Raw genomic sequence first — 27,956 nt, forward strand, 5'->3', positions numbered from 1 at the left:
GGTTCCCAGGAAGCACGTGACGGAAACAGACATCCATTTCTATCATGTGCCCACTCACGGTGACGCCAGCAGGAAGCGCATCATGGAAGACACAGAAGACTGGCGCCCACGCACCGGTACCACCCAGTCCAGATCCTTCCGAATTCTGGCTCAGATCACAGGCACTGAGAACCGTGAGTACAATTTTAGACACTCATGTTAATTCTGTCTTGTAAGCCAGAATGATTCAATCCCTTAATAAAGTCATGGAGAAACGTGGTTTACAGATTATGGTTACATAAACTCAGTGGTTCTCAAAGTGGGGTCCGGAGACCCCCAGGAGTCCTTGAGGGGATTCCAGGGTGTCCCCAGCTAAATGTGGAACCCTTTATACTTCAGCTATTTGAACATACGCAAACTGGGGGCGCGGATGGCTAAGTGGTTAAAATGCATTCAGCTCAGTCTCTGAGGCAGCCTGAGAGCGAGCCCCGGGTTCGATTCTCGAGCCTGACGGACCTTTGCTGCATGTCACTCCCTCACTCACTCCCCATTTCCTGTCAATCTACACTGTTTGAAAGAAGGGCAGAAAAGCCCCAAAATATCTTACAAAAAAATGCAATCTACAAGTTTACAATGAAAGCTTCAAGCTTGTAGATCTGCTGTTTTTGAAGGATTTAGGAAAGAATATATTTTAAAAAAAGCACTGATGCATGTTCCTATTCTTCCCCCATGTAGCTCAAGAAGCAGAAGCTGAGGATGCAAAGAAGGGAAAGTAAGTGCATGGTGAAGTTGTTTGTCACTGATCCTGTGGTCTTGATGAACTGTTATGTCCTGTCGTTGTGTCGTGTTGTAACCGTGGATACTGCTTTTGTGTGGAGTAACATTACACGGCTGCCTTAATCTTTGCCATCCGCTGGCCCTGGTTTTGTTCATTTCCATGACTAAGTTGAATTGATGACCCCTGTCATTTAAAGAATACATTAATACAGCACTGGGAAATATGAATTAAAATCTTTGTGGTACAAGACTGTTTATTTTATGACTGTAAAAATCTGATCTAATTAGATCAAGCTGATCTAAACAGATCAAACAAATCTAATAAGAAACTGAAAATGAGATATTTGGCGTTTGTGTACATATGCTCTTAGTAACTGGAGCCTCATTCACATGTTTGAAGTCTGATCTGGAATGCCTTCATGCAGTTGTGTTTGTAGTGTGTTTCCATCCGAGTTGTCTATTGTCTAAGCATCAACGCCCATGTACGTGTGTTGGCTTGTGCGCTCCTCATAGTCGCTTGTGTGTTTGGTTGAACTTGTGGACGTGTTGATTCATAACTGCAGTGCTGCGTCAATCATGGCTGGATTGTGGTCTTGGCTCTATGTTGTGTGACCATTTGCTACCCATTAGCTCCTGGTGGGGATACATTTGAGCAACATGTATCTGTGACCACTTGTCTAAACGTATAGAGAGGCCATCCTTAGATCATTCACATGGCGGCCATTTAGCTCAGGGTGTGAAGGAAGTAAGAGCAAAATGGCCATCATGTGAATATGGTCAATTGCTGTTCTGGTGTGTTCTGGTGTGTGGTGTCTTGGCTGAATTCGTCATTTCAGGTCAAAATGGCCATGATACATGGGCAACATTTTGAAGCAGTGAAGATGGGCTATTTGAAAGTGTTAGGTCTTCATGATATTTCAGTTGTTGACTGCTCCCCGACATCATCTTGATCATCATCTCTTGAACCTTGAATCTAATACTCCGTCTTCATCGTGCTGTCCGTGTGGCATGGATTACATTTAACTACTACTGTACTTCACCTTTCCTCTTTTATCTCTCTTTTGGTCTCATCCTCTTTTCTTTCCCTCTCTTCTCCGCTCCGTACTCGTCTGTCCTGGCTGGCAGAGGTCAACACTTGGGCACCACTCGGCTGACGATCGGCCCCAAGTACCATGAACTCAGAGACTGGCACCATGGAGTGTCTGCTCGCACCCTCAATGTCCAATAGAGAAAGAGAGAGCGAGAGAGAGAGCGTGTGTGTGTGTGTGTGTGTGTGTGTGTGTGTGTGTGTGTGTGTGTGTGTGTGTGTGTGTGTGTGTGTGTGTGTGTGTGTGTGTGTGTGTGTGTGTGTGTGTGTGTGTGTGTGTGTGTGTGTGTGTGTGTGTGTGTGTGTGTGTGTGTGTGCGTCAGTTGGACAGTACATTACAATTGAGGTTGAAGTGATGAGAACAGATGGCTGGAAAGGAAGAAAGATAAAAAGAACTGAGGCCAGAATGTGTGTGTGTGTGTGTGTGTGTGTGTGTGTGTGTGTGTGTGTGTGTGTGTGTGTGTGTGTGTGTGTGTGTGTGTGTGTGTGTGTGCGTGTGTGCTTGTGTGCTTGTGTGCAAAACTAAGTAAAGTGTATTATTATTATTATTATTATCATTACATGACAAACCACACCTACTCACATATACACATACACATATATGCACTTCATATAGAGTACAGGTTCACATTCTGTCCCACATTATGTCCTAGTGCAGTGTAAAAGGTACAGTGTCACTGTATTCATATCAACAGACATGTAAAATTACTATTTCACTCGCTTTCTCCTTGGGCTGACTTTGTTAGTGCAGCTTTATTTGGTAGGCGGAATGTAAGAATTATTTTGATGGTACTGAAATAGCAACGGACACTGTTGCAGTAGTGCTCCACCCCAGAGAGAAAGTTTTTTGTAAAATCCAGCAGTGTTCATTTAAGGTAGATATACAGTACCGTACATTAGAGTGAGGAGGTGTTTATAGGCTGCTGGTGAGAATTTGGGGGAGCACAGAAACAGGGTCAACTAAATGTGTCTTTTAGAAATATCTTTAAAATAAGTCAAAATATTTTTTTTCACTTGATCAACTGACAAGCACTTGATACTAGGGCTTACCGTATGTGACAGCTAAGTTTGAGTTGGAAATGCATTTTGAAGCTATTTATGGCTTGTTTACATCTGTGTGGTTTGTAAACATTTGAGGAAAATGGACCTATACTGTACTTTATTTTTTAAGGTTGTATCTGAAAGTTGTGAAAGAATGTTTGACCATCAGAAAGTCCAAACCATCTTTGCATACATAGCCTCACTACAATCCAGATTGGGGCTATAAAGTCTATGCATTATACTGTAGAAAAGCTCTTTTAGGTTGTTTCAGTTTGATGTTGTGCAATCGTGACTGTATAATGAGATATGGTTTGTGAAGTACGTTTTATTTTGCCACAAGGCCTTTGCATTGTAAGATATTCTCCTGTGCCTTTGACATTTATTGCATACCAAGGATTTTGCTAAGTAATGCTCATTTTGATTATAATGCCTTCTTTATTAGTTTATAAAGGCTCTTCTTTGAATTAATACACTGTTATTGCAAACAGCTTGGACTCTAGTGGCTGAATTATCTCTTTAAATATAGCAATGAAAAAGATTGGAAGCCACAAGATGCAAACAATCCTAAATTATCGTGTGCTATAAAGCACACACAAAGCTCACAAAGTGCAAAAAAGAGGGGGGGGGAAACTATACTTACATGCAGCAATGGCTCCGCGTTTCCTTTCTTAGAATCTTTTTCATTGCTTTAAGTCTCTCTTCTACAGTATGTTTTGAGTAAAAAAATTAAAGTATTATTCCGTATTGTTGCTAATAAAGTGATGAAGCTTTCTTTTCTCTGTCTCCTTTCTGGTGTCCCTTTTTATTTCATTCATTCTCTTTCCTGCGTGCTTTCCTTGCATCCTTCATTTATTCCTTCCTTTCCTCCTTTTTGTGCTAGTTGCCCTACTGAACCTGAGACAAACAGTTTGGAGGCCAGGTATAGTCATAGCAAGGTATAGAGTGCTACAGGGATGATGTCTTTTTTTTTGTTGGAAGTTACCACTGCCATGGGTTCCCACCACAGACTTCTAGGAAGTTCTGCATTGGATATTGGATAAATTACGCTCAGTAGCAAACTGATTTTATATCTATTCACATATTTTGTTGAAATGAAATAATGTCCACAAATCACCACACTTTCCAATCCCTTTCCAATCTTGAACTATAGATAGTAAGTTACTGTGTGCAGTTTGTGAACAAAACCACACTAATCTCAATGCAGTGTTCAGTGGCAAAGTATTTACTGTGGGTAGATTTATCAACTGCTAGATTAACAACTTCCACACTCTTCTTGAGTTTCACTTTCACTAATCACCACCAGGCATTATGGCTGGAGGTGGTTCTGTTTTGTACAGTGTTCTGTACTGTAATGCAGTGAGCTGTAATTAGTGTACTTTTGAGGGGACAGACATAAAGCACATACATAATGTACCAACATAACCGCATACATACAGACAACCATGTTTTAGACACGTGGGCAGAGTGATACTCTAAACAGAGAGGGTGAATGAAGAGCTATTCTGGTTGACAAATGAATTTTTATTCTGACCACGATTTATAGTGTTGATGTATATATCTTGGGTCGGTATATCAAAATAGAAAATGAACAGACAGGTTGTGAGCTGTGGGGCCTGAGGCGCTCAACCCTATGCCTGCACAGTAGCTTTGCTAGTGTTTAGGCGGCTTGGCCATCAGCTACTGCATTACATAACAGGTCCAAAAACCACAGTTGTAATATCATTGACTGTAGTTTATGTGGTAGTGCAAAAGATGAAACTCGTGTAGGTTTACAGTATGTTAACAACAGAACTTATTTTCGGAATAAATGTAAATGCGAAAATACTGTGTTGGAAATCTGTCAAGGGAACCCATCGTAAACTCACTTCTAGGTTTTAGGACTACAAACTGTAGCACTCAATTGTGTACCCTTTTACTTTAACTTTTTCACCTTACACCTTGCATTGTCTTTCACTGCAACCGTGGTCACTTGCAAAGACGTTACTAATACCTTAAAAAGACCTAATCATAGGGGCTAAATTGAGAACTCGGCACTCAAATCCTTTAGGAAAGTCATCTGTTAATAATAACATATTTGTTATCTAATTTAAATTTGATAGACTGAGCGGTTGTCTGAGTCCGTTGTCTCACCCACACAAATTCAGTGCTTTACTCTAAAAACACAAAGAATGCTTCAGTTTTCACCTTCCAGTTAACAAAGTGTGCTCCCTGTTGCGTCTCTATATATCAGTATCATGGACACATTAATAATGATGCTCTCTATCTGTCAGTAGTAGATCTACAACATTTCAACCACCTGACGAAGTAGACATTCCACACACTATCTGCAATGGACTCAGTGGTGTAGAGGCCACACCCACATCTGCTCACATTTCCCAACCGCAACCACAGACAGTGGGCTCATCAGCCAATCAGGACTGTCCAGAGGAGGATGCTACAGCCAATGTTTCCAAACACATACCAGTCCGAATGTATGGAAAGAATGTCGCGCCTGATGACAAGCCCTTACAAGTGTCATCTACAACAAGTCCACTATCAGTTTCCATAGCGATGTCCTATTCGACTCCTATCACTATGCCATGTCAAATACAAGCAACCCATTCACCTGACATGAAGTACATTTTGGCTGTAATACCGGCACCCATAGTGTCCACAAGCTCAACCCTGAGTCAAATAGCATTATCTCGTGCCCAAACTCCAGAAAAGTCTTTCCCTTTTTCCATCTTAATACCAGCCAATACATCCAACGTCTCTCTGGGTTCAAACCCCGATTCCTCCCAGACAGCAGCATCCGATGTCAGCATATCTAGTCTCCTACCAGCACCAACACTAGTGGCGTACTCCTTACATAGCGAACTCCTGTCAACTCAAATGCCAGCAACCTGTGCCTCTTCTGAGCCATACTCTGCACCTGACCTGAGACCAGCTGTTACTGGTGCTCTTCTCATAAAGACACAAAGCTCTCAACTGCCTGCTGTTGTAATCAGTGACAGGTACACAGATGTTGGTTTGCTTTGTGCAAGTTCTCAGCACTATATTAATCTGGCATAGGACATCCTATTCCATTAAAACATCTGTTGGTCTTTAACAGATCACAACTTACTATAATTTCACCTCCTCTGTTTTACCTCGCTCTAGCAGTTCTCCTCAGCCACCACCAGATGTCAGCACAGGCTCAGAAAAGGCTGATTCCAGAGAGCTTTGGACTAGCCATGACGGTGAATTAGATACTCTTATAAAGCCAGCCAAAGAAGACATTGCTCATTGTGAGCTCTCACCTCAACACAGGTGCTACTGTAGGATGTATTTACTATATTTCACTTGTAAAGGAAAGTCTTCAGTGTGAGGTAATGGTTTTCCTTTGTCTGTCTTGTTGTCTACCCTGTCTATGTCAAACATCCACCTTCTCGTAGTTCTCCTGACCATGTGAAAGCTCATCTCTGTCACGCGCCAACCTTTCAGCACATACGCTCTCCCAAACCAGTCAGGTACAAAAGTTTCAAACATTTTCACTGGAGTACTTTAATGTCACACAGTGCAAATGCTGGCATTCGCCTAACTTTTGACAAGCAAACAACCCACCCTAAGGGAGCCACTGGAATTAAACCATGATCAATTGTCTTTATGGTGCAATGTATGTTTTTAGCTCCCCTCCTCTGCTCTTTGTTTTCTTGTTAAAATGTTGACATAATTACTGTACTGTAGATGAATACAGAACATGCACTGTATTGTGTGTGTGTTCAGGAGAGAGCTCCTGTTGAGTCCTCTGGACTTCCTTCCCAAAGCGGCCCCCTGCCCCCCTCCGCTCACCCCCAGTGCTCCCACCCAGCCTGCACGCAACTCACTCGCCGACGTCCTCAGACCCTTGCGTGGCAGGTAAACTGAAATGGGTGGGGAGTGTCTGCGTGTCTTTGTCTTTCATCCTCTGGTTCCCTTTCTTCTGAACAATCGCCTCCAATTGTCCTAATTTCTCTCTCCTAATGATACCTTTAGTTTATCTGTCTTTTGCTTGAATTTTATGATAATCTTTTATTCTGTTTACATTTTTCTGACATTCGCTGGTCAGTTCAACCAATCAGAGCCCTCCTCAGTTGTCATTCCCTAAGTCCTTATTGGATGCCCTGCAAATCACGCCAATCACCCAAGGCCCGCCCCTACGCTTGAGGAAGAAGAAGCGTCGAAGTGTCAGTGCCCTTCACCTACCCAAGAACAAGAGGTAGACAGACAGATCAGATCTGGGCAAAATGTACCTCTGAACATAATTCTTCTCAATGGCTTGAGGTGTTCAGCTGAAAACGTTTCTCTATTATTGTGCACATAACGTCACCTCATTACCAAAACAATTAATTGTGAACGTCTAATGTTCTTTTACATTTCAACGGCATGTGCATTTGAACACAGTGCACTTAACACCCAGCTAATCAACAATATGCATGGAAATGATACCTCTGGAATAACTTAAAGGAATGGTTACTTGAAACAGAATGTTTGGAACAGTCCTAGCATTGGTTTAGGACTAGTGAAGTGCTATCATATACTTTACTGGTTGGATCCAACAAATAGGGATTGAGATGAATTCCGATGGAAAATAGATAGGCCAAGTATGAAGTTTTTTTTTTCTATATAAAAAATACATTTGAAATAACTAAAATCCCCCTAATACCCCTGCCAATAATGCTTCTGTTTATGTTGTACATGTTCAACAACAACTGGGCTGTTCCATTCACAGTACCACCAAAAGTATGATACACATGTATCAGTAATGACAACACATGCCAGCTATGATGTGCTGTGGTCACTTTAACTTTGGCAGCATATGGCAAAGGGTTCAGTGTGTGTGTGTGTGTGTGTGTGTGTGTGTGTGTGTGTGTGTGTGTGTGTGTGTGTGTGTGTGTGTGTGTGTGTGTGTGTGTGTGTGTGTGTGTGTGTGTGTGTGTGTGTGTGTGTGTGTGTGTGTGTGTGTGTGCGCGTGCGTGCGTGCGTGCGCGCGCACGAGAAAGAGGGGGGGAGGAGAACATGTGGGAGATGGTGTCTGTGTATGTATGGATGTCTCTATGTTCAAATGTGTGTGGGAATGTACCCACACGAGTGCTATAGTTTATGAGATTTGAATTTGATCCAAAGAATTTAATCCAATGCGTTATTATAGACCATCTGTTGTACAGGGGAGAGGATTCCTGGGCACTGCGTTGCAATCGTAATGGGCCATTTGTTCATTGTTCAAACCAGACCAACAAGTTTATGACTTGTATAATGAAAGTTTCTGTTGCTACACGAGAGCTCGCTTTACTGTATATGAACAGCTGTTGAGCACAATACATTCCACTTTCCATAGCTGACCATCCCTTAATGCTATCAAACAAAAAGGTCACTGTTAAGCAAGGTTATGTTTTTAAAAAGACAATTGATCAATGGAGCGGTCTCCTTCTGTTGTAAGCCAACAGAAAGAGACCGCTATGGTGCATTCAGACTAAACATACACACTGATTTCTCCTCTTTCCCTCCTTCCCTGCAGTGTTCTGTCTCTCCTTCATTACCAATGTAGTTAACAAGGCTCATATATGGCCCAGGAAGTCCAGATGGTCAGCACTCTAACCAGATCCCATTGAATCAGACCAGCAGAGATCTCCATTAATCAACCAATCACAGTCTAGGCGAATTCAATTACCCACCCGTCTAATTGGCCTGATTGGTGGAGAATATTAATGAGCTGTGCTGTAATTGGCTGTAATGAATCATGGGCTGGGGAGCATCTTGTTTCCTGCTCTACTTGTCACCTGTTGTTAGCCCATTAGCGTAGCTAATGTGAACGAATATCGTTGGCTTGTTCGCCTGGCTAATGGGGATAGATGGTGCAACGGTCAGTAATCTCACAGAAACAAATGGATCTCACAAAGCAGGCATGACCCACTGCTTAATGTAAGGTTTAGCTTTTGATAAGCTAAAGCCTCATCATCCACAACAAGCTAGTGAAAGTTTTTTCACTAACTTCCTTTTTTGTTTCACAGTTAACCAGGCATTTTCAATTGCATGCATCTTTACTTGCATTTTATTTAATTGCCTGCTTGCTTATTTTTTCTCTTAATTCCTCAAGTTTTTGTATATAAAACTTTTTTATAGGCCCGCCTTTTTCTATGAAAATACTGTGTTTTTAATTGGATAATCTCCCAGTTGTATTGTCCTCCCTTGTTATTATGTTGAAAGGGTTTCCAATTAAAACTGTAATGAGATCAGAAGACATGAGAGAGTGGTCTCAGGATTATGCCCCAAATCCTTTCTGGCTGTTACTGTAGGTAACTACAGTACTACAGTATGTGCAACATGCACTGTTTCCTGCCAGACATATGGAGCACATATTGATGTGCCTGATAATGAGAATGAAGAGAAGCATCGGCAGTCTGGCAGTCTGTTTCCTATAGAGAGTACTTAACTGAAGTCTGCATTGCCTATAGGCTAATTAGCTGGAATGGATGCTAACACAGCATTCCACTGGGTGCTTTTATCATAATGTCTGTCATAATAATCATGATGTTGTGGCCCATAATTTAACTGCATGTGTATTAATTAGTTGCCTATATTTGACTAGATACTATTTACTTCTGTCTGGTGCACTTTTTGTACTGCATACTTGGTATGTTGATTTGTTTATTTATTTATGTTTTACAAAATATGTGTAGCTAGACAATATAGTTGTGGAGACACCTGCAGTACTTCTTTGCAATGGTCAGTAACAGACTGGAAATAACTGACAATGATCAGCATATCGAAGCCATCATTTCTCTCCTGTTCTTTCCTAATTTTGTTCTGTCCTCATTTGTATACTTTTGTTTTTTCATCTCTGTATCGTATCATCTCCACTCGCACATCAAAGAGTGTCTTGGCATCAGTCGACGTCAGGTGTGGAAGACCCTCTTCTCTCCTCCCCAGTCAATGCTGTTTATATTTTTAGGTAACAACAACAAAAGGAGAATACTCTACTCTCTTTCACTTTCCTTCCCTCTCCTTTCTTTTTCCCCCCTTCTGACAAAACTGTGAGTGAATTTATATGTTTTCCCCTAAAAAACAATGGCAGGTAAGTAACTTATCGTCTATAGATACTCATGTTTTACATATATGAGGAGGCTGATGTGTATATAGAAGGGTTTCTTGTTTACAAATAATTACTGGGTACACACGCATTCAGGGGGCAAAACCGGATTCTTTGCCAAACTTACAAATTAACCATTATTTTCTTTAAAAATTAACTTGAGAGAATATTTAAGGCAAGAATTCAACAGTGTAGATCAGTTTGGAAAAGCAATGCCTATTTGAAAATGTGTTCTAACCTTTTTCAGATATCACTCTACAATGACTTGTCATTTACACCCCAAAAGCAGTAGAGAAATAATACTTGATAGATCAATATGTATCATGACATAGATCTATTTTATAAATTGTAATTAAGAAATTGAATCATATGGATTTCGTGATCACATGGGAATGGCCTGGCTACAATGTGGATCTCAGACATCATGTTGCCGGCCTGTGTCAAATTCGGGATGACAGCAAAGATTAGGAAACCCCAACAGCCAGCTGGATTGCATTGGTTTTAATTTGATTTAACTCACGATACTATAACATTATTCGTTCACATATTTGCCCAGACATTCATCATGATACTGTATAAACCAATAACAATAACAGTAGTCATGACAGTATAATTTATTTCATGAATGAATTGCTTTATATGCTGACAATTTGAAACACGCTCAGCTGATTATAGCAGCAAGCTGCAGTGCATGATCATGTAACCTCAAGTACAAGTCTGTATCAAACTAGAATGATGCATTCTATGTTCTCTGAATATTCTCCCCAAGTTAACTGAACGATAACATTCTTCCCAAGTGCACAAGTGTGTTCTTGAGAAACGTCTCTTGTCACCTCTGCTTTGGAGCTTTGCCCTGCTAGGTATGCTCTATAAGAGTGCTGTCTTCTGTCCCCTGTGTGCGCGTCTCTGTTATGACATCTACCCATCTATTATTAAATGCAATCCATTATTCAAGAGGGATGTAGTTGAAGCAGTTTTTCGCGCGTTTGGGTGATATTCGTGCCTCTATGAGAGCAATCTGGGAACCCAGAGCCAGTGAGAATGAAAAACAGCGCCCTCTGCTGTTTGTACTATCTCTCACTGGCTGTGGGACAATGACAACGTAGCACACGTGCGCAAAGGAAACCGGGGTTTTGGTCTGCCTTCAGCTTTCACTTCCGGTGGTGCCACTATGTTTTCATTCCCACTAAATATTTCTACACGGAACACTAACACCACTTCTCCCAGAGAACATGGATCGTTTTGGTTATAAGCCCACTTGTTTCTATGATGAAAGAGTAAGTTAAAATGTGAATATATTTCCGTGGTTTTGTCTGCTCCGCGGACGCTATTGTTAAATTAGTTTGGGTTTGTTTCGAGGGAGAAAGATCGACGGACATGTGAATCCCGCCCACTACATTTGATTGGGTAAAGCGCGGCCTGCTTCCTGATCTGAAGGCACGCCCACTTGTAGCCCAGTGCGTACATGTTATGACGAGCCTTCACGACAGATTCCAACGCAGAGCAGAATCTGTTCTTGAGAGATTACTATGAGAGTACCAGACCACTCGTTGCGCTAAATACACAGCATTTTAATTGGGGGGGGGGTGATGGACTGATCTTACACGTTTTCAAACCCATTACATGATTTTGATTATTATTTTTGCTTACAAAATCTTGCATAGTGCAGCTTTAAGCCACACTCCCTGCTGCGTGGAAGCCAGCTTTTGGAGAGAGAGTGAGTTAAATGGTTTTGGATGGAGTCCTGGGTGGCAGAGTGAACTAAAGTAAACCTCAGTGCTCGAGACCATTGATGTTATGAATGTCCTCAGCGTTTAAATGAAGTGTGCTCTGTGTGCATGTGTGTGTGTGCGTGTGTGTGTGTGTGCGTGTGCGTGCGTGTGTGTGTGCATGCGTGTGTGCGTGTGTGCGTGCACGCGCGCCATGGCATGTCAAGGCTAGGCAAGGAGGGCAGCTGAGAACACAGAGCATCCACAGAGTTGAAGCCAGTATATATACATACACACACACACACACACACATGAGATGCTTTCTCTCTCTCTCTCTCTCTCTCTCTCTCTCTCTCTCTCTCTCTCCAGCTTTTTCTTTTCTTATGTTTCTCTTTCACCCTCTCTGAGTGTGCACAGTAAGGGTCCATTTTTATACTTTCAGTTAAATTAACAATGAATTTGACTGTGTATCTCTCTCTCTCTCTCTCTCTCTCTCTCACACGCACGCACACACGTTTTCTTTCTCTTTCACCCACATTCAAAACACACATACTGTACCACTCACCATAACCATGGCAGCAGTTGCCATAACACGCATGTCCCAGGAGTCCCCTAACAGCCAGGCACAGGGAGAAGACAGCGATGATCCAACAGTTGGCACCAGTCGCATCGATGCGTTATGGGTGTAAAATGACCGAGTGAGAGATTGTTGGCCCACCCAAGTGTCTCATTTGGTGAAAATGACCTGTGTTACACACTCACAAGCACATATGTGCACATGCAGGCAACCCACACAAACACACACACACACACACACACACACACACACACACACACACACACACACACACACACACACACACACACACACACACACACACACACACACACACACACACACACACACACAGACAGAGCATGTGACTAATAGAGGGTTCATTCATTCTGCTTCTTGTTAAAAGCCAGCGGTTAGGTTGAGGTCCCAGGGCAAGACACAAGTGAGGAGGTGAGAGATTTGACTCCCTTCTGTGTGAAGAACTGTGGCATCCCTGTGCAGTCTGAATTGAGTGTGCATAGGGCATTAAATCCCTTTCCCCAAGAGAGAATGTGTTTCCTTGCACTGTAAAACATATCCATCATGAAAAATGATTTACTCTTATATTTGACTTGTTCCAAAAACAAGTGAGACGCAACATTGTTAAGAAAATGCATGCTACCCAAAGAGCAATAAGTGTTGCACAAAGAGGAAAAGCTGCTGAAAGAGACAATTCTTTATTTAGTGTGAAGAAACCTTGGCTTGCCCTGGAATAGAGATATGTTGTGTTCCTCATGAGGCAGCATGTGTTTCCTTAAAACTATGTTTTCTCAACAGAGAAATAGTTCCCAAGAAAAAGCAAAATAATTGTCTCAAGGAGAGATTGTTGAATCCAAAAGGCAAATGTTTAGCCCAAGTTTTTTTTTCTCCAAGAATAAGAGCAAAATGTTCCCCAGTGAGAGCACATGTTGCCCTGATAATGTTTTATTATTTTTTCATCTCCAAGACACAATGTACTGAAAGGTTTTGGCTACAGAGATCACGTTTACCTTAGAAATAATGACCAGGACTGTGATTAGCTTGAATCAACCTGTATCTAACAGCTATAGAATAATTACTAGTAAGTATAATAATAGTTTCTCAGATTTAATCAGTGTTTCTATGGCAAGAGCTTTTTAATCACAATAAATTGTGTCCCTTTTATTCGTTGTTGGGCTATTTGCCAAGTACTTTCGCACGTACCTGGAATTTGTCCTCTATATTTACAATTCCTAAATATTTGGAGCAGTGGATGCCATTAAATTGGTACCCGGGGAGCAGTTAGTGGTTATGTGTCTCGACACGTAGACTGGGCACGCTGAGGGTCGAACCGCCGACCTTCCGATTCCCAGACAGCCTCTCTGCCCACTCAGCTCCACGGCCCAATCAGCTACTTGGCACACTGGTAGACATGGAATGGTCAGTGGTGTAAAGTAACTAAGTACATGTACTTAAGTACAATTTGAGGTATTTTTTACTTTCTTCATTATTTACAATTATCAACACTTTTACTTCTACCCCACTACATCTCAGAGGAAAATATTGTACTCTTACTCCACTACAATTATATGAAAGCTTTAGTTACTAGTTACTTTGTAGATTTTGATTATTATTACAAAACACACTATACCACTTCAGCCCTATATATATTTCGGCCATTTGAAAATAGCCGATCTACAATCTCACGATGCATCGCGATGTGACACATTGTGAGCTTGTAGATCGGCTATTTTCAAAAGACATTTTGACCTGGTGAAATGGGACATTCTGCGCAATGAGTACTTTTACTTTTGGTACTTTAAAGGTAGGGTAAGTGATTTTCTTTGGTTAAAATAAGTGTTAAATAGCTCTATATTCTGATAGTACTCATCGCTATAGAGTGTTTGTTCAGTAACAGGAGTCTCCTTGTCTCTCCAGCTCTTTATTAAACAGAAAATTCATTTTCAGGTCGGGATACCAATTTGATCCAATCAGGATAGAGAACTCAGTCAAGATAGATTAAACAAGTGAAATTGGAAGTGATGACACTAAGAAATGAGCGAACAAAATTGGAACTGGAACACTATAAAAATTAAGCTGATAAATGGGTGCCCTCTCCTGATTGGCTGAGATTTTGTCACCTACCTGAAAATGTATTTTCTGTTTATTAAAGAGCTGGAGAGACAAGGAGACCGAAAACACTCTATAGCAATGATTACTATCAAAATATAGTGCTTTAACCTTTTTACAAAAACCTTTTTGTTTTAACCAAAAAATATCACTTACCCTACCCTACCCTTACCCTATATTTTGATGACAATACTTTCGTACTTTTACTCAAGTAAATGTTTAAAACCGAACTTGTACTTGTAACAGACTATTTCTAAAATAGGGTATTGATACGTTTACTTAAGTAAAACATTTGAGTACTTCTTCCATCACTGGGTATGGTGTATTGTACTGCTGTGTGTTGTGCGCTCTCCTCGCGTTACCAGTTGATGTTAACCAATTGATACCAAGTGATAGTGTCACTTGTACTTTATGCTTGGGGTTGTTTCTCCTGCCTTGCTCACCTCTTGCAGAACATGTACAAAGAAAGACAAACATAGTGAAAAGAATATGGTCCAGCTCTGATGTACCAGGAGAGGTCCCCCCCCATCTCTTCCCTGCTGGTCAGTCTGGTTTCTGTCTGCATATGGAATTGACCATTTTATTCATTACACTGTCAGTGAAATCAATGTAGTCAATCAGTCTTAGTTCAGTTATATATTTAGCCTGGAATTCACTCATTGGTTCTGAAAGAGTGTGCTGTCACTTATCCATCATTAAGCAGGTGTTCTGGAAACTGTTCTGGTGGGAAATTGGCACCTCTCACACTGAGAGGGAACATTTCAGTGCATGCCGTAGTAAAAGGTAGGAAGAGTGCTCTAGTGTTTTGGTTCTAGCTGAGCACTGTGTTATTCTTGCTAGTACCATGTTGTCAGCAGGTGGTCTGCAATCTGTCTTTATTTGACAGTAATGTGAAAGTTATTTTCTTTTCTTTTCTCTTATATATTTTTTTGCTGTAGAGGAGAGTTTGACAGTTTGACTACTTTTTAGTTTAAAAATGGCATGGATTGCTACAGATCTACTGTGCTGGGGGTTGTTTCAGCATCTATGCAGAATATCATGAAAAGTCACACGCGCTCGTGAGTTAGAGAGAGCGAGAGAGACAACTCTGATCGGAAAAGCACAAAGCCAGACAGAGAGAGTCTTTGACGTTTTAGTGTGATGATTTGAGTTGTGGGGAAGGCTGGGGTTGCAGGGATATTCTCATTCATGTCCATTTCACTCTGCTCTGTGTGTCCATCATGTGTTCCCATACAGTGAAGACGGGGAGGAGCCTGAAATCAATAGCCATGAGTCTGCTGCTGTCAAGACCATGATCAAAGGACCTGCAAGCAAACTGGGTAAGGTGTGTGTGTGTGTTAGGGCATTCACAGAATAGTCGAATATTCGAATATCAAACCGACTATTCGACTATCAAACCACTATTCGATTATTCGAAAAAATAATAATTAAAAAAAAAAAGTTTTTTTTTTTTTTTTTTTTTGAATTTTTTTTTAGTGGCTTTTCTAGAGCAGACACGCAGCTGTGAGCTCTGGTGTGACGTCAACTCGCATTCCTTGAGTCGAGTCATCAATGCCATTGAAAAAAAAAAAAAAAAAAAAAAAACTTTTTTTTATAATCAAACCGAATAATCGACTATTCGAATACTTTTGGGTCGAATAATTCGAATACCATAAATCACTATTCGTTAATGCCCTAGTGTGTGTGTGTGTGTGTGTGTGTGTGTGTGTGTGTGTGCGTGTGCGTGTGCGACATAGTATGTATATGTGTGTGTGTACACAAGGTAAATACAGTTTAAAAAATAATGAAAATAGCAGATTTACAAGCTCACAACGCGTCTCTTTTTTAGAAATACTTTTACCCTGTAATAACATGCCCAAAATAGGGATACATTATTAATCGATTACTTTATTACATTATCGATAATTTGTATTTTATTTTATAAACGATTAAATCGATTACTTCAATTAATTGTTGCACCCCTATTCCTCTATGCTATATTTACATTTTCACATGAATGAAGGGCATACATAAACTCTGGGCCAATGTATTAGTGGTTAAACCAACTGGTCTCATATGTAATCTGTGGAAGTGTACATTAGTGTACGTTAATGAATGCTCAGCTGCCAAATCCAACAAAACGTATGTGTGTATGCCTGTATGTAATTTACCTTACCATAGGCATGTTGCGGTATTTTGTCAGTAAATTAACAGGCGGAATATAACCAAGCTTGGGCACCCAGAAATGTTTTCTTAGTATAAGTCATGGGGAATGTATGCGTACCCAGCATGTAGATTTTCCCCCAAATAGATTCTGAAAAATAAACTTTCATTTAGGAATTGAATAAAATCTTGTCTTATAGATGTATTTTAATTGATTAATGTACTTCCTCCCTACAGTTTAAATGTGTTTTCTTTCCCCTCATACATCAGTGCTTGCCTCCAAATCCTGGCAAAGTGTAAAACTGTGATTTACTGGCGTAGGATTGAATGTTGTTGCAGTCATTTAGTGAGAGGAAAGAAGCTAATTTTCCATGGACGAGGCGTGACATATGTTGTAAAATAGGTCATTACAGACTTATTTTTCATTCCTTTTCTTTTTCCTCCGTGGAAGCCCGTTCAACACGTGAGAAGGCCTCCCTCTGTCCACTGCTGTTCACTTAGTCACGCATGTACAAGATCTACTCCGTGACGAAAATAACACTTACCGAAGGAAACCGACGGGACTCAGGAATATGGGTTTAAAGGCAAGGACCACAGAAATAGCTCCGTTTGCTAGTTTGATACTGAGCTCTGACCGTTGGGAGTGTTATTTTTGGATACATACCAATAGGCCTATGTATATCAATTCATTCAAAAGAGAGTCGCACGCTGTCTTCTCTCATTTTCAACTTATTTTAAATACAAAACCTTTTCGGCCATTAGGCCGTCATCATTGTATGTGCATTTTGCAGAGTAGACCTGTAGTGCAGAAGCCTAATAACTCCATTGCCAAGAGGGGGATTACCCGATAAGGTTTCCATGCAGAGACCTGGGTTAAATTCCAGGTGGTTACATATTATACTGATTCATAGAATGGTTGGTATGAGAGAGGACTGTGTGTTGACTGTGTGTTGAACTAATTAAGGCACACAGCTACAGCATAATATTCAATTTGAAGAGTTCTGTGACCAACTCACGTTGAGTATGTCTATCCCTAGCTAGCCTCAGCCTTGACAAGTAACAACTCCAACCCTCTCCTGATGCAACAGCAACACAGTTAGTTACAGTTAAGGCCCATTTAGACTACCGTTCAGAACGGATATGTATACAGTACGTATACATTCAGAACGCAAGCGGCATTGCATTGCTCACATACTTCGCTCTGACCTCCAGATGGAGGTTCACCCATTCCATCCACTAGAGGGCAGGATAGGGTAAGAAAACAATCAGGTATGGACCTCCAATTTCATCCCACCTGTCCTGGCACACCTGTTTTCTCGCTGTGCAGTCACAGTGGCGATGTAACACCATAGAGATGTATATAGTTTCAAGCACAGCCTCTCCTCACAATTTCTCGCTATGTTTTCTCTGTCCTTTATCTCCCTTCTAACCTCTTTCTTATTAGTGTGGTTGCCCAAAAGGGCAACTTACTATAGTACTTGGGCGACTTTAATGTTTATAGAGTAACCCCAAAACTTCGGCACACTACTCCTCCCACAGTTTTGGCGGCATACACTCGAGCCATAAGTCAAATCGACCGGCTTCATCTGCAATCGTGTGCTTACATTTTGCTAAGAGACATGTTGTGTAGTTTAATTTATATTAATGTATTAGTAAATAAAGTTTTCCCATTGACTTGAATGGGAAAATGTGAAAACTCCCTTTCAAGTATTTTTCTCTCGGAACCCTAGAGAAAAGGGCTACAGTTACACCACTTGGAGGGGAGGTTCATAGTCCAGTGGCCTAATTATGAATACATAATTACACCATTTGACCTCATGGTAGTGCTATAACAGCCCACTTTACGTTTTGGATGATAACTCTTGAACCGTAGATCATACAATCAAAACACACTTTTTGCTCCTCCTCCTAAAGATTTTGTTCAAATCTCACACAAAATTGGTACACATGATCTCTGGGCTTATGTGATAGACATATATAGGCGGAATTTCGATAGTCCCTACCGTGGGAGGGGCCTATTTGACAAGAAATCATGAACAAATCCATTCCAATCAACCCCAAATTTGAATCAGATGTCGAGGGTCGTGTACTCGAATCGCCAAAAGCATTTCCACTTTGACCCATAGGGGGCGCCACAAATGCACAAAATGGAACCGTTTGATGCAAAAACAAGATTTTTCTCAAAATTAGTGATCTCAGGAGTGACGTGACAACGTAATTGGCGTGCAAAATTTGTGGGTGGCGTCTTTAAAACAAAACGCCATATATCACAAACCCAGGATCCGAGCACTCGATTGCTGCTGCCCTCAAGCCCAAATTATACTAACTATCGCATTGTAAGGGTTCAAATAAAGGAAATGATCTATTCTAAACCAGTGGTCCGGGGACTGTCGGGGGGTTCCAGGGGGTCCCCAGCTAAATGATTGGCAGTTAGGAACGGACCCTTAAGGTACATAGCTGCATATAGAACAACCGAAGTAGGTTCGGTTTGGGAGGGCTCCTCGAACCAAAAAAACGAAACGAGAAAAAAACTTCTGACAGAAAATGCAGTATGAAATTGCATTTCATACTGCCTGCCACAGAACACTTCTGTGTTCTGGAAGCCAGACCCCGGCCACCACGGCTCGCACTGTTGGTGGCGAGTCGACTCGCTCGAGCCAAGCAGTGTGCTCACTACAGCCAGCACAGCTGGAACGAACGGTTAAATTAATACCTGGATATTGCTGTGAGGAATTTGCGGCGGATGTATGTTTTATTCATGCCCTTTTTAGCGATAGGATGTGTTTATGAATTGTCACTACTAGAGAGAGATTTCAGAGGTGTTTGTAGCTCGCTTCACCGCTGACAGAATGAACTGGGCTGAATGCGGAAACAATTCGGAACGTCTGACCCACGTCTGACCAATCACAGTAGCCAAACTAGTTTGGGTAATCGCAACATCTTGGAGCCGAAATCAGTTCTGATACCACCCACCCTAACCTCTGAATGACATCATATTAGTCTGTAGCCAGCCGAACTGAACACATTTTGTCTGTTCTGTAGTATGCATTAGGCGTTACAGGTCTGTAACTCTGAGAGTGTACAAATGGAACAAAATGGACCCTTGCGGGTCCATTTGGTTCCATTTGTACACTCAGAGTTATGGGGGTCCGTGGCCTAATGCATACCAAACTGGGGGTCCTTGAAATGAAAAAGGTTTGAGAACCACGGCTCTAAACCATCTCTATACTAGGAGCTGAAACACAGTCACTGATGCATGACATGTGATCCTAGACTCAACTTGCACAAGATACGTCATGTCCGCACACACACCGCACGCACGCACGCACGCACACACACCTACGCATGCATGCACGTGTGCGCGCGCACACACACACACACACACACACACACACAGAGACCTCTGAGACATTCCTATGAATAAAACACGGACACCTGGCTAAACAAGTAGTTGGGATTGGACTTTGATCTCTCGACTCAGGACTGAAAGAAGGTGTGTGTGTGTGTGTGTGTGTGTGTGTGTGTGTGTGTGTGTGTGTGTGTGTGTGTGTGTGTGTGTGTGTGTGTGTGTGTGTGTGTGTGTGTGTGTGTGTGTGTGTGTGTGTGTGTGTGTGTGTGTGTGTGCAGCTAATCTCTGAAACTTCTGGACCGATCAGCGTCTCAAACTTTTCATGCATGCAGCCAGTAAGCCAAGGAAGACACTCCACCCCAAATCAGCCTCATAGTGACGCCATACCAGTCAACTTTACATTTTGTAGACTTTTTTTTTCCATAATAATAATACAAACATAAAAGAAATTCGGATTCCATTACGACTGGCTATAATTGCCTAGAGTGAAGAATTACAATTTCACTCTTGAACTGCATTCATATACGGCATCAGAACACTGCCATCATATTTTATAACCTTTACATTAATGACTGTTACCTTTTAACTGCACTTAATGTATTATGTAAGTTACCTTTTCTACTGCATTTGCTGTATGTGTATTTGGATCATCGATGGGTGTCCTTGAGACTCATCCACTGGTGGGGGTGTGTCCGTCTGCTTCAGCAGGCATCATTCTCATAGTGTAAACGATTGGTGCATTTTGTTTTCACTTAAACCCCATACGTTGTTGAAAATAATAATAATATAATACACTTTATTTGTATGGCACCTTTTAAGTACAGAGTGACAAAGTGCTTGACAGAAGAATCCACAACACAAAGATAAAAAAAAACAAAACAATGCATCACAATAACAGAAGCAAGAAATAACAGTACATTACAGTACATTAAAATGAAAAGGGCTGGGGTTGAAAGCAGCTTTATAGGTGCATTTTCAGAGGGGATTTAAAATGGGACACAGATTCAGCAAGCCGTATGTCCTCAGGCAAGGCATTCCAAAGTATTGGAGCTTTAATTGCAAAAGTACGGTCACATTTTGTCTTCAAGCAGCACTTTGGAATCATCAACAGTGCTTTGGCCGAAGATCTGTGAGGCACATAGGGGTTGAGTAAATCTGATATGTAGGAGGGAGCAAGACCAGATCTGACCATGTAGATGATGAGTACGATTTTAAACTCAATTCTAAAAGAAATGGGCAACCAGTGCAAAGAAGCTAGAATGGGTGTTATGTGATAACATTTTCTGGAGCCAGTTAAAGACACTATACTAGTGTCTTTTCTGTTTTTACTCTACATTATCTTTGCTGAAAATAGGCAATCTACAAGCTTACAGTGCGTCGTGTTGAAAGCGTTGTAGCCTTGTAGATCTGCTATTTTCTTGGAAGGTTTTTTCCCAGAATAGGGATGCTGGGGTTTAAGTGGTTGATGATAGCATTGCAGGAGGGTAGTATTAACGAAACACACATTTCTTATTCCTGTTGAGCAGAATGATGGCCAGTATCAGCACACGTCATGACAGGATAATGTTGCTCCAGGTCTGCCAGGTCCACAGATGTCTTTGATTAAACAGTTTGTTTTAGTTTGATCAATAACTGTATCCCTCCTCCTCTCGCCATCTCCATCCACTTAATCAAATTGTGTAATTATTTGCTAAAGGTCGAGCGCCCCCGAGTGGTTTGATCACCCCATCTTTTGGTATGAGGGGCAACAGCACCGCCAGTGTCCCGAGGGGTCCGGTTCCGGCCCGGCCCGTACCACAGGCCCACCCGGAAGACGAGGACTCATTGGTCCAGATGGCAGAACACATCCCTGCTGGGACACGCACACCCATGTGTGCCCATTGCAACATGGTAATCAGGTGAGGATGAAAGAACAAATACAAATAAAACACGTAATGCAACTGTAAGACAAAGACTATGTTTGATTGGTGTCAGGCATGGCCATATATGGGTTTGTGTGTGTCAGGCATAGGCATATACAGTATATGGGCATATTTGTCCAGACACAAACACAGACAGACGGGGACTTTATATCTATACGTTTATACAGTACATACAGTATTAGGATCTGAGGCAAAATTGTGCATACACGTACAATAATTGATCGAACCCACATCGGAAAAATGATTTGTGTATGACACTCGAGAGGCCCGCTTAGAAAAGGAAAGTAGAGTCTGCCCTTCTCAGTGTCCTGATCAGGCAGTCAGCCAATAAACACATGTGACGGGAGTGTAGATAAGAATTAAGTTGCACATACTCACTGACATGTAGATTATAGATGATGTTGCACCCATGTACATACACACAGAGACGCACGCACGCACGCACGCACGCATGCACACACACAGAGGAATGAACGTATATTATGTTGACATTGCCCTTTGACATTGGTTTTGGGTCATGTAAAGAGTCTTGTAAAAGTTTGCCTGGGGAACCTAATCCCAAACCTGGTTAGAAGCAACATGACTCGAGATTCACGTAGCACTATAAATGTGTCATTTTGTGTGTCGTACGTGTGTGTGTGTGCGTGTGTGTGTGCGCGTGTGTGTGTGTGTGTGTGTGTGTGTGTGTGTGTGTGTGTGTGTGTGTGTGTGTGTGTGTGTGTGTGTGTGTGTGTGTGTGTGTGTGTGTGTGTGTGTGTGTGTGTAAAAGGAGAATGACATGAGGGGAGCATAGAGCTTAGTGGTACTACTAGATAGGTGTCAGGTTTGGTACATCATTAGCTCAGAGTTAGAACTGATGAATAGAACATGAAGGACAGATGATTCATCAGTTCTAACTCTGGGCTAATGATGTACCACACCTGACACCTACAGTATGAGTATCTAGTAGTACTAAGCTTTATGCTCCTTATTGCCATTCTCCTTTTGCACGCACACACACAGACAGTCTTGTCATAAAACACACACACACACACACACACACACACACACACACACACACACACACACACACACACCCATGCACACACACTCTTGTCATGAGACGCACGCACGCACGCGCACAAACACATATTTTATCCTCTGGGTTTCACCAGAGTTATTACATTTCACACCTTCCTCTCGTCCTTCCTTTGTTTCCTACCTCCCTCTTCCTCCTTCTGGCCTTGGTCCTTCCTTTCCAACAGATAAGACTGTCCTAGCCCATAGCATTATCACACAACTTGTGTAGCATTGCGTTACATATAATCCGGAGGATAGAGTTGCTAGCAGACGCTAATGGCTGCCAGACCTGGATCAGTATCAGGGTTAGCTCAGGTTAGCGCAACCATTGTGCACTGAAAATTAGTCTCTGTTGTGTTACCACTTAGCCTAATCATCAGGTTGGATAGGGACAAGCTGCTGACTTAATGGAAGTGAGTGATGGTAGTTACAGTGGGCTTCTAGTGACACCTCAAGAGTCATTTCTAAATAACTCCCCTGTGGCATGGATGCTTTCTCCCAGTGGCATTGTTTAGCGTAGTGGTTCTCAAACAGTGTGCCGTCACTGCCGTGAAACAAGTCCAGGCCTGCGTGCCTTGGGATTGTGTGACAACCACACATTATTAATGGAATACATGCAACTATACAAGTAATGAGTTCTTTTTTTTAATTTGCTATTTAAGTACTTTGTGTGCACTCATATCCCAATACAGAAGTACATTCCATTCCCTAAATTGTTTTATTACAGCCTCTTTCAACCTGCTATCTCCTTTTTTATGCATGTCTTTAGACAACGTTTTTTATTTTATTTTATTTTATTTTATTTTATTTTATTTCATTTTTCACACATTTTTCACATCAAGACACTTGATGATGTGTCCTGTGGGACTGAAACGTTAGTGTTTGAATATCCTGCTGAGCAAGAGCAGTATGCGTGATATTTATTTCATTCATAAGTTTTCACAAAATTCTGAAAAAATAGCAGATCTACAAGCTTGATATTTCCGCTATGAATACATACAGTACGTGACTTGAGATTTGGTGCCCATTGGTGTGACTTGGGCACAAAAGGTTTGAAAACCACTAGTCTAGTGATATGAGTTGACGTTGTGCAATGAGTTCTGTCCATTTGGTGCTGCTGAATTGAAACCACTTTGCAACCCAACACTGTTGTTAAGACTTAGTTATTCAAAACCAGTAAAACTAAAATGTATTGTCCGTCAGCTTGACTCTGTGTGTCTCTTATCCTCAGAGGACCCTTTCTGGTAGCCATGGGCAAGTCGTGGCATAAGGAGGAATTCAATTGTACCCACTGCCATACGTCCCTTTCAGACATTGGCTTTGTGGAGGAGCAAGGATCCGTCCACTGTGAAAACTGCTATGAAGAGTTCTTCGCCCCAACCTGTAGCCGCTGCCAGGCCAAGATACTGGGGGTGAGTTGGATTGTGCACAAAATCCTCTGTGTCCATTTATCTCTTAGAGTGGTACATATGTAAGCACATGAACCCTACCATCCGTGTTGGACAGTTGGGACTTACAGCGGTGGCCCCTGTACTGTAAATCTGGAATGCCAGAGATGCAAGTACACTGCAGCAATCCAGAGAGTTAATTTAACAAGATAATTCACTTGGCACTTTATTTAGATACTGTAGGAGAGTGTAGAACATGTACACTGTATATAGACAGGAACCCAAAGGCAGAGGGCGGGAAGACATGCAAAACATGTCCTTGCAACGTAACTCTCCAGGAGCATAATGGTCAGTGCAGTACCTGGCTGAGCCACCAGGCACCCATCTCAGAGTTAAATCAGCCTCTTAAACCCTACATATTTCATCATATGATATATGAAAATAGCGATCTACAAGTTCACATCGTGCTGCAATGCGACGTGTGTGAGCTTGCTTCTATTTTTGAATTATAATTTTTTTGAAACAATTTTGAGAATTTAGAAAATGCCCAAATTAGGAATGCCAGGGTGGTTAACACTCTCAGTTTTGGAGTGTGTGTTAGTAGCGACCTAGAGGCCACAGGTGGAGCTTGAACCTCATGTGTCAGGAAGCAGAGATCAGCTCTGACGTTTATCCCTCACATGTTCTAACCTCCTTAGGCCTCAATCCCTTTCAACCCTCCACTTCTCACACATCTTCAACCGGCTTAGCCCTCTTTATTAACCAGTTTTCTCACTCCCTCCTTAATCCCTCATTTTCGTCCGCCAGCCGTCCCATTCCCGCACAGATCCCCTGTCCTGTCCTGTTCTCACAGTTGAACGGTGGGAAAACGGTGTGTCTCTCTTAAGCCGGGTCACGCGGCACCAGAAAAAGCAAGCAATATGGAGGAAGGAAGAGACTGAATACTCAGATGCATGCCAAAATGATAGAATCAGTCTGCATCCTGGTGGCACAGGGCTAAAGTTCAAGCCCTCCATAGTTGAGAATAGGGGTCCAATGAACGCTACTGGTCGTGTTCGCCGTTGGGAAGCCCGTTGGGGATGGTGATCTCTGTCGCTGCACTACAGGTTGGCCTATTCAGCCGAGCGGAACTGGGGAGGATAGTGTGTTCCTCCACATGCATGCATGCATGCCCTTCCAGTGAAACTCCTCACTGTCAGGGGGAAAATAAGTGGCTGGCGATTTCATGTATCTTGTGTGCCATGTCGGAAGAGACTCGTGGTTGTTTACACACTCCCCAAGACCAAACCGGACCTCACTTTGAGAACCACTGGTTTAAATAACCTGTCCCAATCAAGATGAAGCCTGAACTAGCTCCACTTGGATTTTTTTAATACAAAATCCCAGACAAAATCTATTCTCACCATCAGCCCCATGCATACATGCATGTATATATGCACATGGGCATTGGGCATACTGTACATAAACACATACGACTGTACCTAATTAAACATTTTAATTCATGTATTTTCTTATTTGAATAGGAAGTGATCAATGCCCTGAAGCAGACGTGGCATGTCTACTGCTTCCTGTGTGCTTGCTGTCAGCAGCCAATCAGAAACAAAACCTTTCACCTGGAGGATAGCGAACCCTACTGTGAACAAGGTGAGGATTCTACCCGTTGGACATGGCCGCTGTCTCAGACTAGAAAGAAAATGCTTTATCGTTAGGTGAGGCAAGCAGTGCACAAGGCTACGGCTAAGTGCACGTACAGTGCACGCACAGTGCACACAAAAAAGTGGGTCCCTTTTTACACTCGGGATCTTACAGTGTACCTGCAATCCTGCATTGCTCAGGCACAGTACAATCCTGAGTTTGTGAAAATCGACCATTACCACTTTTTTTCCCTTCCCCATGACAAGCATTTACACTGTGATCATATTTTAATGTACTATCATTCATATTATATGAATAATAATAATAATGAAAATGGAGATCATACTTAGTTGTTGTTAATATTTTTGATCACTTTGTGTGTTCTTTGTTTTGGACAGACTTCTGTAGCTGAAATCGGAACATATCGTCCACTTACACAGGAGGAGACTTAACAGCTGATTTAAGCTTTTAATTTGGTTTAGTTGATTCATAATTAGTTGGCTTCCTGTTGCTTTTCTTCACAGACTTCTACAATTTGTTTGGGACTGGTTGTCATGGCTGTGAGTTCCCCGTCGAGGCTGGAGACAAATTCCTGGAGGCTCTTGGCTACACCTGGCATGATACCTGCTTTGTGTGTGCTGTAAGTAATGACTTTACAGTAGGAATGCAGTATACTGTCAGTCATTAGAGTCATAATATTATAATCATCATTCCAAAAAAGGAAAAACTGTGTGAAATGTCTAACATCTGATTTAATTTACCTGTGTATGTCTTTTAACTTTTCCAGATTTGCTGCACCACTTTGGAAGGCCAGACCTTCTTCTCTAAGAAAGACAAACCTCTCTGCAAGAAACATGCACACACACTCAAGATCTGAACCACCACTGGGATCTTCTGCACGAGGGCTTCTTAAATGTTTTTTTTTTTTATGCCATAGTGCTGAATAATACCCATGCATTGTTATTGGTGTGGTGGAAAGGCCCATCAACCAGCATTTAGGCGATACACGATGAAAATTCTATGAAACTGATACTGTACATAGAAAAACCTTTTATAGAGGTGGTGGCTCCTAGTCAATGGTAAGAGAAACACTGCTGGGACCAATGCTCAGGGACCCAAGCTCATTAAAACTAAACTAAATGCATGTAGTCTTGTCATGTGAGGCCCACTAGAAACAGGCATATGACCCATAGCTTAAGTAACATTTCTCCACATACCATTAGAACTCTCTAGAATCTATACCTCTATGGCCTTGTAGTTTGGATTTTCAAAGCTATTTTAATCTTTCTCTTTTTCTTTTTGTCTATATTAATCAGATCTGGACTAGGTTTCCCACAGCATGCTAACCGTCAGATCATGTTAGTTTAGTAGTCTTTAAGTTTATTGTAACCCAACTAGACTGCTAAGAGCCTGGTAACCTGTTACAATTCAGCTCTTATCATCTGTATACTTTTGTTGGAATTTTACATACTGTAACACACACACACACACACACACACACACACACACACACACACACACACACACACACACACACACACACACACACACACACACACACACACACACACACACACACACACACACACACACACACACACACACACACACACACACCATGAGTCAGAGGCGAGTCAGCACACTGGCATTATGTGAGGTTATTCTTTGAGTTTTTTTCTCAAGCTGTAACCAAATCTGCAGTAACATGTGACCAACAGCTACAGTATTCAGTTCAGGTCTAGTGAATAATAAAATTGACAATGACAGAATCAGCTGTATAAAACTTTCTCACTTTTATTTTTGCATATCAAAGAAGTGTACAGTAACAGAACGTTATAAAAGGTGTTACTAATTTCAAAATACATTGCAAAACTTTCTCTGACATCTCCCGTGTGTAAAACGGCAAACATGTTGTATGGGATGGCAATGAAAATATAAGAACCCGTATTGAAGGTTTCTCAAAGTATGTGTGTAGTGATTAGACGAGGTGTTTTCATACAGGCTGGCCGTTATGTGGGGATGTGACCTGAACGGTTGCCCAACATCAGTACTTAAAGGAGGAGTTCACCCAAAAAATGATTTATTTTCTATCAATTGC

The 27,956-nt window shown here is 41.7% G+C and overlaps 1 protein-coding gene across 1 annotated transcript in view; it reads left to right on the forward strand.

Moving 5' to 3' along the window:
* pdlim5a (PDZ and LIM domain 5a) overlaps positions 1-27,303 on the forward strand; it is an 88,672-nt gene extending 61,369 nt beyond the window's left edge. Inside the window, exons 6-13 of the mRNA XM_080432330.1 lie at positions 1-173; positions 715-751; positions 15,600-15,682; positions 21,551-21,752; positions 24,067-24,247; positions 25,747-25,867; positions 26,383-26,498; positions 26,646-27,303. Of these exons, the coding sequence (XP_080288456.1) occupies positions 1-173; positions 715-751; positions 15,600-15,682; positions 21,551-21,752; positions 24,067-24,247; positions 25,747-25,867; positions 26,383-26,498; positions 26,646-26,735 (1,003 nt within the window). The 3' untranslated portion in view covers positions 26,736-27,303. The remainder of the gene's footprint in view (positions 174-714; positions 752-15,599; positions 15,683-21,550; positions 21,753-24,066; positions 24,248-25,746; positions 25,868-26,382; positions 26,499-26,645) is intronic.
* The last annotated feature ends 653 nt before the right edge of the window (positions 27,304-27,956 follow it).

Source organism: Gymnoscopelus braueri, assembly GCF_963280865.1.
Source record: "Gymnoscopelus braueri genome assembly, chromosome: 7".
In the NCBI taxonomy this organism is placed as follows: domain Eukaryota; kingdom Metazoa; phylum Chordata; class Actinopteri; order Myctophiformes; family Myctophidae; genus Gymnoscopelus; species Gymnoscopelus braueri.